General features: G+C 43.0%; 1 protein-coding gene across 1 annotated transcript in view; it reads right to left on the reverse strand.

The window, feature by feature from the left end:
- The window catches only part of IPO8 (importin 8), a 557,903-nt gene that overhangs the window by 414,680 nt on the left and 130,331 nt on the right, over window positions 1–12,892 (reverse strand). Inside the window, exon 5 of the mRNA XM_085652356.1 lies at window positions 8,684–8,840. Coding sequence (XP_085508482.1) covers window positions 8,684–8,840 — 157 coding nt within the window. The remainder of the gene's footprint in view (window positions 1–8,683; window positions 8,841–12,892) is intronic.

Genomic DNA, 12,892 nt, shown 5'->3' on the forward strand with positions numbered 1-12,892 from the left:
CTTCGGGTCGTGAGACAGAATAAAATAATTCCTAGCTAACATAATGGAAAGTTTCAATTCTATTAAGGGCATGGAGGTGAGGATTAATCTGCCCGATGGTACATCATGACACACCCGAAATTATTGGATCTCAATATGGATAAGTAATTTTCTTTGAGGTTACACTAACAAATATATTATAGTGTGTTTATGCTTGTATGTTCAGAATCATTGGTCCATATGTTAATGGCTATATTCTTGGTATTTATTTATACTTGAGATGTCCACATGGATTAAAAAAGGTCTGTTGATTATTGCAGGAACAGAGTCCTGCAATAGGAGTAGGATCTTTCATGCTCGGCATCTGCTGCAGGAAGACAGAAGGACAAGAATGGATTGTGTCACTCCCTGAGGCACACTGGATGTTGGACTTTACCTTTGTTGATCTTCATTTTTCCTGGTTTGATGGGAAATTAAGTTTTTGGTCTAATATGTTGATATGATTGCTTTGTTATTAAACAAAGAAAGAATAACATAATCCTTGCCTCCGTATCGTTAATAGAATTGAAACTTTCTGTTACGTTAACTAGGACATTTTTCATTTGCTTGCAGTCTTGGTTCTGCATTGTAGTGCTCCTAATTAAAGCAATAAACAGCCCCTTATCTTCTCAGCTGTTTTAATAAGCCATGGGGGATAAACACAAGCAAATTAGTTTTTACTCCATACATTTGCAGCTACATCAAAAATAACTTTTTTTGAAGGGCAGCTGCCAGTACAAGGCATCAAGGGATTGGGAGCCACTAGACCTATTAAAGCACAGTGTGCTCTTTTAATTCTTCAAATACTAGGGCTATCAGGGCTGCTTGTTCCCTCACTGCATTCGATTTCAGGAGGCAGTTTCATCTTTAGGTGCTCCAGTATAATTTTCAAAAATGTATTAGGTGTCTTAGGAACAGTGAAATTCCCAGAAATAATTTGGCCTGCAATAGGCATTAAGGGTGTTTTATAGCATTGCTTATGCTGGTTTTGCACTTCAGTTTTAAAAAGGTATGCGGATTAAGTGTTCGGAGGTCGCTGCATCCAACAGAGAAATTTTTTAACTTTTCGGACTACCAATGAAGAACAAATGATATAGAACAGGACCTGCAACCAAAATTCTTTGCGCAGAAGAATTATTCCTGGCCTTCTACCTTGGATATTCCTCCAGAATTAGTAGAGAAGTCTAATAGCAGGGGCAATGGGTTTCAAGATATTCAAAATGGAGACAATTTTTATTTTCTAATGAGGCTGTCATTGATGGGACCCTTGTGGAGTCCTTTATCGACTGTGCTTTGCTAGATTAAGGCTTAAATGCAGGGTGACTGACTGCAGGAAGAGTGATCACATATTATTTAGGAGATCTTTATCAGCGATGACCATTTTGGTTGACAAAGTCATGGTCGATAAGGACTTAGTCAATAGTCGATGGCCTAAACAGCAAGATCTCGGGTCTCCGGTGCTCCGGACAATGACTTCTCAATTACGTCAGGCAGTGATAGCGTCCGAGTTTCTGGGTGACCAAGAGCAGACAAGTTACACATTAAGAGCGACTTGCCGCAGGCTAGTAACTTTCACCCACTTGTTAGGTCGATCCTGGGCAACGGATGCGCTGCTCTGCTAGGCATGCTGTATTCAGGTTTGGACTTGAAGCTCTGCCCACTCTCCACCCATATTTTTCATTGACTTTGGTCATTGTCATTTGTAAACGGTCATTGGTCAATAGGCTTAGTAGTCCCTCCTCAACACCACCTTGTCTCATCTTGTAACCTCCCATAGGAACTGTCCCTCATACGCGAGTTGTTACTCGGTAGGCTTTAATTACAGCCTCTGAGCACTATTTTGTTAAATGGTTTTCACTTGCCTGCTGTTGCAGGCGAGACACGCTCTCACCTAAAGCTTTTTTTTTTTTAGCATGCCATGCCACTGTGGTGGCCGTGCCTTTGGTTTATTTGCAGTGCCGAACGCGGACGCATGTTTTTTTTCTTCTATTTATTCACTTTTTTTTTTTTTGTTTACAAGCGCCCCATGCCGCGCTTTTACGTTAATGGAGGCAGTCTAAAGAAAGGGGCGCAGCTGCCATTAACGAAAAAAAGAAAAAGGATTTGCAATGCAATAGGTCTTGCATTTGAGAGACTTTAAGCTGTTGAGCAGCAAAGAACTCTTCAGCATCATCAAGCAGTTCACCAATCCCGCAGCTGCCAAAAACGACATCATCCCATCCCAAGCACTCTGCAATGACCTCTCAAACTTCTTCGAACACAGGACTGCTAACATCTACAGTTCATTTAACCCACAGCATACCGATACAAACTCCCCTGACCAGCCAGACACCTCCTTCATCGCTAAACCGCAGCTAAACACATTGAAGCCCCTCTCGAACAAAAAAACCACCGCCCTGATGAATACCATCCACTCAGGAGCACCCTCAGACCCTTACCCTGACTTCATATACAACCTTAGAAGAACCATCATCTCCCCGCGCTCACTGCTATCATCAACACCTACATAACAACCACCACCATCCACTCATGTTGGAAAAATGCAGAAATCAACATCTAACTGAAGAAACCAACAGCTGACCCAAACACCCTCAGCAGCTTCAGGTCCCATCGCACTCCTACATTTTCCAGCTAAAGTCATTGAGAAAGCCATCAGCAGCCAACTCGCAGACCACCTAGAACTCCATTAAGTCCTAGAGAGTTCTCAATCAGGCTTTCACACTAACCACAGCACAGACACAGCTGTCACTGCAGCCGCCAATGACATCAGAAGCATCCTCGACCAAGGAGAAACAGACACACTTATCCCCGTCGACCTCTCCGCAACTTTCAATGTGGTATCCACAAGTCACTCATCAGAAACTTTCAACTTCTGCAGAGACCCTCAAGGGTCGTTGCTCAATCCAACACTCTTCAACATCTACAGGACGCCTCTCGCAGACATCATCAGAGCCCACGGCATCAACAGAGTATCATACACCAATGACACATAGCTCATCCTCTCCCTTACTGACTCAACCAGCACCACCAAAGCAAAGCATGAGCAACGTTGTTGCCTGGATGAAACACAACTGCCATCAGTTCAACACAGGTAAAACCAAAGTCCTTATCTTTGGCAACAACCACTCCCACTGCAACATCTCTTGGTGGCCCCCCGAACTTGGTCCCCCACCCACCCCTGCAGACCATGCCAAGTACCTCGCGGTCATCTTGGACACCAACCTCTCCATGTGCAGACAGATCAAAGCCATCTCAACATCATTCTTCCACATCCTAGGAATGCTACGCAAGATTGTCAAGTGGATCCACTGAACATCAGACAAACTGTCACCCAGGGTCTTATCGCAAGCAGACTTGATTACAGAAACACCCTATACATTGAAATCCCAGTCATTGTCCTACGCACACTCTAAACCCCCCAAAACGCTGACAGACCCATCCTGAAGATCCTGCGAAATACCCACATCTCTCCACACCTCAACAATTTCCACTGGCTCCCACACCAACAGAGCTCTCCCTAAAACTGATTCAGCTTACCTAAACCACCGCCTCAGCTTCTACAAACCCACCAGACACCTTCAATATGCGTCCCAGGCAAGAGCTCAACACCCTTGCATCAAGAAGACCAGAAGTGGAGGATGCTCCTTCTTATATCTTGTAGCCGAGACCTGAAACGGCCCCCGGAAACACCACAAATGCTCTTTCATGAACTTCCAAAACAACCCCAAGACTTGGCTCTTCCAGACAAAACAGGCATGATCACCTCCTCCTCTCAGGCCTGCCCTACTTAGTGCCTGGATACTGTAACATGATTTTAGCTGCGCTGTACAAATTCACATAAAAAAACATAATTTCACATCCAAGCATGCTTACCTTATTCCTAGGGCCACATATACTTTGTATGTCTTTTTCCTGGAGCAAATCCTAAGTAACGCATAGCGGCACAAATTCTTGAGAAGGTATTTACATTCCAGCGCAAAAGTTACTTAGCGCAGGGAAGGTGCCCTTTTCTCAGAACAAATAGCACATTACTCTGCACATTTTGAGTGAATGTTTTGATGTAAAACCTAATCTATTAAAGATAGTCAGACCCTTGCTTTACATCAAAATTAATGTCTCCTTGAAGCAGGTGCTAACATGGAGAGCTGTTTTAATTTCTGCAAAACATTCAACACATTGTATGTGTGCTGTACTGTACAGCAGGCATACAGTTTGTGAGATGTTTAAGAATTTGTCTAGGCATGAGATTTTGTATTAAACGGTATGCTTTCAGTACAAATCCTGTGCTTGACAGTACACACACCACTTTGCACCATGGTGCAAAGTTTGTGCGCTAGCATAAGCATTAAAGTAGCAGTTTCTTTTTAATAATCTGTCCAAGAGCTGCTTTCTCTCCCTTGCACAATCAGCCCAGCAACTTTGTTTGCTGCCCTCAGTTGCACAAAAAAATAATCTGACCCTTTGTGTGCATGCCAGCATGTCCAGCCTTACCGGTAGGACTCTCAGGCAGTTGTTCTTCACCTATCTAAATATCATACACCTTTCTGGCTACTTCTACCTCTTTCTCTAACATCAGCTCGTTAGAGACGGACAGACAGACAGACACACACACACACACACACACACACACACACCTCCCTCATTCTCCATTTCAACTCACCCCCACTATAACTATCACTCTCAGCCACTTTTTCTCTACCTCACCATACCATTCTTTGTTTTTTATATCTCCAACTCTCTACCGCTTTATAATCCTCACCTCGCTCTCTTTTTCACGTCTCTTAACTTCCTCTTTTTGCTCTACACCAAATTCCTCCTTCTACCCTTCACCTCTCTCTAACCTTTTCTCTATTCCACTACTCTTTACTTGCCCGTATTTCTAAACCTCTTCTAATTTTCTTTTTCCCTGCATCTTTAATTACTTTTTTCATAAAGTCTGTCTAAGTCTACCTCTCGCTGCCTTTAACTTTCTCTAATTCAACTTCTTCTACATTCTCTACCTCACCCCTCTGCCTCTTTCAACATTACCTTTTCCCCATCTTTAACTCTCTCTAATTCACTCTAAAACCGTACCTATTTCTACGCCTCTCGTCTCTATCTACATATCTCTACTTCTCCTCATCTTTCCTTCTGGCTGCCTCTTCTTTATTCACTTTAATTCTCTCTCTACCGTATATAATCGCTCTACGTCATCTTTATCTCTACCTTCTACTCTCTCTCTACTTCACTTCCCTCACTATACTGTTTTCTTTAAGCCCTTGAACATCTCTTGCATTCTGCCCTACTCCATTTCCCTTACTCAGCAGGGTCACATGTAACTATCTAGCCAGAGAAGGGCACACATATAAAAAGAGGGGTACAGCAGGGGAAGAGAAATTAGGAGAACGGTATTAGATGTTTATCAGTGGAATGGTGAAATCCTCAGAACATTGTTTTGATTTGAACAGTTGCAGCAATAACACCATTAGCTATGAGAAATATATTTGTGATTATAAATATTTAGCAATTAAAGTTACAATTTCAAGGGCTATGTGCATAAGTGTTATATTATGCACTAGTTCACTAAACATCTAACAAGTCACCCTTAGTGCTTTTTCCTACTTTAGAAGTAACAAGCACGTTAGGCACCGAATTCCACGTACAATGTTGTTTTGCACGTGAAAAAAAACAAATTCTAAATCCAAACTTGAAAAGAAAAGTCTTTATCAATGCTTGTTCAAGCTTTATTTAGTTCTAATAGGCTAGTTCTATGGGGACTGTTTTTCAGTACCCCCGCTTTTGAAGGTTTACATATAATTCAATATTGTTCGGAACCACAGTGGCTTGAATAAGCCTAAATGAGGTTGCTGCAAACAGGGGTCACAAAATATATCTTGTGATGGGCCCCACAAATCCTTAAGATGCCCCTACTTATGAAGGCTCTTTTCGTTTGCTGTTCTATCATCATGTTTATCTATTATCACTATCAAATGAGACCCAGGACACTCACCCCAGGAGGTTAGCCATGCTGCATAAAGGTGTTAGAATGTGCAGGAAACCCAAACACATCAAAGAAACCTGATCTTTGAGCAGTAAAGGAGGATTTCCAAGAAAGTAAAGTTTTCTGCAGTCATTTCATCAGGAGTATCCATGAAATTGGTTTTAAACACCTTGTGCACAGAATCTAAATACAGCCTCCAGGAGCAGGAACCAAGCCTACATGGTTCACTGGCTGGAAAATAGACTAAAGGTACAATAAGATTTGTTGAAATAGTAAAATAATTATTAATTGAACTTCAATGTTAATGTATGTACACAGAGGATTGCCAGCGTGTTATGTTATGTTTATTTGTAAAGCCCACTATCACCTGCAATGGTATTCTGGCACTGAGCAGGTGTGTGGCATAGCCCTGCATACAGTAGGTTGGTTAATTAAAAAGCCAGGTCTTCACCTTCTTGCGGAATTCAAGAAGAGAGGAGGAGGCTCTGATGTGTGGTGGGAGCCTGTTCCATGCTTTAAATGTGACGTAAAAGAACATCCATCCCCCTCATCTGGTTCTGTGGATGTGTGCGATGTGTGAGCAAAAGAGTCCTGAGGATCGGAGCTCCCTGAGTGGTTGGTGGAAGGAGATGCAAATGTTCAAATAGGTGGAGGCTACATTGTGCAGGGCCTTGAATGTGTGTGTGAGGAGTTTGAAATGAGAGCTTTTGTGTATCAGGAGCCAGAAGAGTTTCCTAAGGTGTGGTGGGGATGTCAGGCCACGAGGTCAGTGTTCGTTATTCGGCCGTAATGGAAGGTTGAATTGCAATGGTGACAGGATCCAGTTGAGGATCGAAGATGCTGTATGTGGAGGTGATTTTCTTACATAAGAATTCAGAGTTTGCTACAAAGGTCCTGTGAGGGGGTGATGTTGCTGGAGGTACAGTGAAATCTGTGATAATGGCGAAGATTTCCTTGCTGCTGTTAGTGCCAGCGTCGATGCGAACAGCAAGAGCTGTGCGAATGGCGTTTCTTGTCTGCTGGTGGCAGCGTCTTAGGGATGATTTGAAAATGTCTTTATCTGTGCTGTTGTGACTTGTTCTCTGCATGCGCTTCAGCTGCTTGCAGTAGTGTTCAGCAGCCTCTGTGTACCAACTAGCCTATGGTAGGGCTCTTGCCATTGGGTTGTGCTTGCAGGGAACCAGGATATCGGTGCATGTGGAGATCCAGCTGTTGTGTGCATGCAAGTGCATGGAGAGAGTGGAAGCCTATTACTCTTCTGTGATACCTTTCCAGATGCGGCGGGTGGTTAAAGTGTTGGTATGTCTGCTTTGATGCAGGATGGGTATGGTAAAACTGACGAGCGAGTGGTGTGTCCAAGTCATAGTTGCTGGCTTGTCGACTGTGATGTTGCTGATTGAGGAGAAAATTGAGTCCTATATGTGTTTGGCAGTGTGAGTGGGTTTGGTAACGTATTGGGATACTAATGTTTGACTTTTTCCAGAAGGTCTTTAGAGTTTGGGTCGGTGCGGCCTTCTAGGTGGAAGTTAAGGGCTTCCGAGGAGGATGAGTATCTTGAACTTGAGGAGTTCCATGAAGCTGGAGGGGTGCCTTCTTTGGTGGTGCAGCTGATGGTATCTTTGAATATAATGGTGACTGCACTTCTGGGCTAGTGTTGGCAGTCTTGCCTGCCAATCTTATTGCCGGTAGGGATAGCTGTAGGAATGTCCAGTGCAAAGTTTGGGTATTACCATGTTTCCATAAGGAACAGCATGTCTGGAGAGTGGCATGCAGTAGGTTCAATATCTCCATGGCGTGTTTTGTGAGTGAGTGGGAGTAAAGGAGCAGGCATGTGAGTGTGGCGTGTGTTTGGTCTGAGTAAGCAGGTGGATCGTTTGTGTGAGCGAATGGAGTACTGGATGCTTTTGGCGCAGAAGTGGAATGCCAGGGTGAGGGATAGTGCAAGAGAACTTCCAGGAGGGGTATGAGAAAGCTACTTCTGTGTTGCAGCAGTGCAGTGACCAGGGGTCGAGGATGAGAGCACAGACGAGCGTGGTGGGTGCAACCAGGATCCTGGCACAGGGCACGGTCCAGGCGCAGACGGGCTTGCCTTTGGCAGCTGTGTTGTAGCTGCCATTAAGTAGATGGTGGGAGGGGGAGGAGTGCAGTATGCCGTGGACAGGAAACCTAGTGATGTCACATCCTATACAGATGGATGTAGGGAACTTCTAGTGATGTCACTTACTGTAACTGGTAGTGTCAAGTTAGCTCCTTCAAATTATGCAAATCCTTAAAAGAACCAATGCTGAAGAACCCGGTAATTTCTGTGAACTATTAGGTAAGGCATTTCCTAGTCCTCAAAGACTTGGCGTTACAAGGAAATTTGGGGTTGGGGTTGGCCACTTTCCAACCCATCCTAACCCTAAATCTACACTGTTAATAAAATGGAGACCCGCCAATCTCACAGTTTCAACTGCAAATATGTAGCAAGCATTTTGGAGTTTTCAGATTACAAAAACTTGCCAAAAGCAGCAGCAATTACCATTAATCTTGGCAACGTCAGCAATTTTATAAGAACATCAACACAAATAAAATATTGTCACGACAGTCTTCATTCAGAACATAAAATGTCAGGTACATAAGATGGAGAAAACCCTATCATGAACTACATGCAGTTAGTTAGCTAAACAAATGCACACTCCTTACCTGGACAAGAGCATAGAAGATTTTCAGGATCTGTTTCTGGAGCAAACCAGAGTATGGTGAAGCATCAGGAAGAAGCTGGATAATCTGCTGCAGAAGCCGGGGCAAGAAAATCTGCATGGCCGCTATTAGCGGCTCTCGCTCCTCAGCTTTCTTGTATCTTCAAGAAATAAAAAATGTAGGACTTCAGTTGACTTAATAGAATGCAAATCAGAAACAGACAAGCTTGAAAATCATACTCATAGATAGAAAAGTGAACAATGTTTAAAAATAAGTATAAAACATCTTCATCCATCAAGGGCTAATTATATAAAAATAGCAACAGTAATATCAATGCTCCTTTCAGACTTCTTTGTTTGTGCACTCTGTAAACATCGGTTTATGAAAATCCAGCCTGAAATAGATTTATCAAGGCTGAGAGAGAAAAATGCCAGCAATTCTGACTGCAAAAAAAAAAGAAAACTGAAGTTAAAGTATTTTTTTTCCTGTACTTAATGTGCATTTAAGTTAAGTTAAATGCTAATCCATATTTCCCATGTGCACTTTTTATGAACAAAACACTCAAGCACCTGCAACATGTATGACTTTGTTCTGGAATTAGAGTGCATGTTCAGTGGTTAAAAGGGTTACAGCTCTGATCCTGAACAACACACCTCATATATATTACAACAGCTAAGGGAGACCTGGAAAAGAGACTTGGGTCCTAAGGGTGGTAGTTATTTGGTCTAAAGTGAGGCTTATCCAGCGAAAAATCCTCCACAGAACCTACTATCACAGGTCTCACTTGTATCAAATGGGAAGGGCCCTGCACCCCAATGCCTGCGGTGTGGTCTGGGTGAGGGTACATTCATAGCCACTATATGGGACTGCCCCCCGATCAAAAGATATTTGGAAGCTATTGTCACAGAAAGGGAAGCAGTCCTAGAAGTAGATATCCCCATTACACCACAATGTATCCTACACAGAATCCTGTGCGATGTAAATCTTCTGCATGCTCAATTCTACGGACTTGGGCAAAGGAATGGTCTACCAGCATCCTGAGCTTCATGCTGGAGACATGTACAGGAGCCGCCCAAATATATGGAAGGGTAATTAAGGAGAAATTAGGTAGATTGTAATTGAGACGTTAATGATGTGGTTGCTATATACCAAGTCAACGGTTGTGTTACTATGTGGCATGTTACTCTATGATGGATGTTGATTGTTTCTGGTTGGAAATCCGATGTTAAAAACACAAATAAAAATATTCAATAAATTAAAAAAAGGTTACAGCTTTTGGCTGGCTGGAGTACTTCCATTTTGAAATGCTTTTTGGAAGTAGTATATTTAATAAGAAGTAGATAGTTTAACTTCAGTAATGTTTTGACAGGATCACGTATTCTTTCTGTGGATTCCTCCTCATGAGCCCTGTTCAGGTTTCAGACTGCATTCAGAAGATTTTTAAGCAATTTCACATAACCAGTGCCAGATGGCACTGTTGCAGGGATAGTTATGGATAAGGAAGATTTAATTCCTAAATGTGATGATACAGGCTCATAAAGGTACCAATCAGTGTTCATGATGTTAGTTTAATCTAATAGTTCATGCTCCACAGACGCAGGATGGAAACACAGGGCCAAAACAAAATAAAATTCATATGAAAGAGCATTTAGATTATATGTTTGCATACAGCTTTACCAATCTTCAGGCCAGTAAAGATGATTAATAATTGCGCTCAACACAAAAGCTCTTAGTTCTCTTCAGGTAAAAGGTAAGGTCTAGTCTATGGAGTTACGCCTCTGTTTTTGATAGATGGGACGGTTGGAAGAAAGTGAGAATGAATTTCTAGACCTGAAGGGCTTTCCCATAAGAAAGATGAGCATCAGATAGAGGTCTCCAGTTGGCGCCTGACATCATGGCATGGTTAATAAATTATGGAAACCTGCAAATCTGTTCATCATCAGAAGATGAAATAAGGAACCGTGCTGTGGTGAACAGTCCAAAACCGAAACCATGGCCAATAAACCGCTTAAATCAAGGCTATTTTAAACCACAAAAATGTGAAGTTGCATGACAGAACCAATATCGGCGGCTATGGGTTGCCTGCGTAAGTCTCCGTACATGCCACAGAAGAGTGCCTTGGAAGACTGTGTGCTTAGCAAGAGGCCTTTGTCCAAGATGCCAGGTGGTAAGGAATAAATATCTAGCATTCGCAATTCAGTCTCCAGGAACAGAGGTTTAGAACATGCAAGTTCAGAATGAAAGATTGCTCAGAGTTGCTGGGAAGTAGCTCTTTAACTACTGGAAGAGCCTGAAGAGCATGCACTCTGGGATTTACCAGGTTTGGGTAAAAGAGATACCTTTCCCCAATCTCCAGCCACAGCAGTTTAGAAAACACAGGTTCAGAATGAAAAACTGCTCAGAGTTGCTGCAAAGTAGATCGTCAAGCAGTGTAAGAGGCTGAAGAGTATCTAGGCTGGTCTTTAGGTCTGAAACCAGAAGCCGTGCCCAATCTAGTGCTATGAACACAAATTTCTACTCTTCTGGATTACTCAGAGGAATCACAGTGAATGTAATGGAGGTGGAAAGCTCATTTGATGCTGGGATTCATTCCATGAGGATTCTACTAGGCAGAAGTGACCCCACTTTTTGTTTTAATGTGTAGCAAGCAGGGCCACCTTTGTGAATTGCTACTAGCTGAAGATGTTAAGAGAGTATTTTTCACTTGTTGAATCTTTGCCAACAAAGGCAGAAATGCTTTTAGGGGTACGGAAAATGCTCACAGTAGCCAATGACTGTTGGATGATATGTCAGCAAGATCAGCATACCAGCCCAAAAAGGATGTATTGATTACTATCTGTAACTGGGGTCAGGGTGTTTAAAATAGCTCTCCCAGGACTGACCGTAGCTATAGCACCAAAATTGGGGGTTATCCAAATCTTGTCCACAAAGCAGATGAAGAACTGGTTCTATCTCAACTTCAGCCCCCACTGTAAAAATATCATAAAGAGTCATGTCTTTTCACAAGAAATATGCATAAGTCATTATCACTAAACCAGTCAAAGCTACCTGAAAGAATCTGCAAACTGTGCAGTAAACTGCTAAAACTTTTGCAATCTTTCAACAGGTGGAGTTAAAATATTTCTTGGACTATGTTCCATAATACTCGATTTACATTCTTTGTGATTTCTTGTAATTGATGGAAGATTTGAATTTATGTAGAATGGTGAATAAAGTATCTGAATGAGTAGACACAGCTTCTGAGAGCTGGACTTCGTGAAACAGTCAGCCAATTAGAGATATATAGATGAATGCCTTCCCTGTGAAGGTTGGCCATCACACCTGTCTGCACCTTGGCTAACATCTTCAGTACATACGATATGTCAAAGGGAAGGTCGCAGATCGTTGGTGTTCTTCCCAGTACATACATCTAGTTTAAATTTTGGAGCATGCCCAAAAAGTACACAAAAATTGGTGTCCTTAAAATACAAGGACACCATTAAGCCTTTGCTTGCAAACACTTGAAGATTCAGCTTACAGTCTTAAATTCCTATCTCCTTCAGAATTTCTTCAATAAGGTAGCAATGAGAATCAGGTATAATTAATCCCTTTCTTGAACCTTCGTTCACAATATCTGTGTGATGTTTGTGTTGGGGGGGGGGGTGGAAAAGAATGATGGGTGGAGTCTTTGTGTGAAATCAGAGGGAGTACCCGGGGCGTAGCTAAAAATAGTGCATATTGCAACGGGTGCAATGGCACTGGGGTCTACAGGTGTGAGAGGTCCAGTGTCCTAGTTATGGCTGGTTTTTGCTACCCAACCAGGAACACTTGAGCCCATTCTCCTATTGTGCATAAGAGGCCATGGCACACTGGCACAAATCAAATGATTTCAAGCCCCATTAGTACAAACTGTCATAACTGCTCTGTCCCTGCCGCAGTCCGGAGCAGGGGCGGAACTCCGCTCCCAAAAATACCCTCTTTCGGACGGGAGGAGCGCTTCGCGTTCCAGCTCTGGCGAGCATATTCTTCCCGTCCGGTTTGCACGCCTTCACTTCCGGGTCATGGCAGCAGCATCCGCATTCTCCCACGTGCAGCTCCGCATTCTCCCACGTGCAGCTCCTCATTCTCCCACGCGCAGCTCCTCATTCTCCCACGCGCAGCTCCTCATTCTCCCACGCGCAGCTCCTCGCGTCGGGCACTCCATCTTGTTGCTCTCCGCAGTCTCTCTTCCCT

This window comes from Triturus cristatus, chromosome 4_1 (assembly GCF_964204655.1).
Source record: "Triturus cristatus chromosome 4_1, aTriCri1.1, whole genome shotgun sequence".
In the NCBI taxonomy this organism is placed as follows: Eukaryota; Metazoa; Chordata; class Amphibia; order Caudata; family Salamandridae; genus Triturus; species Triturus cristatus.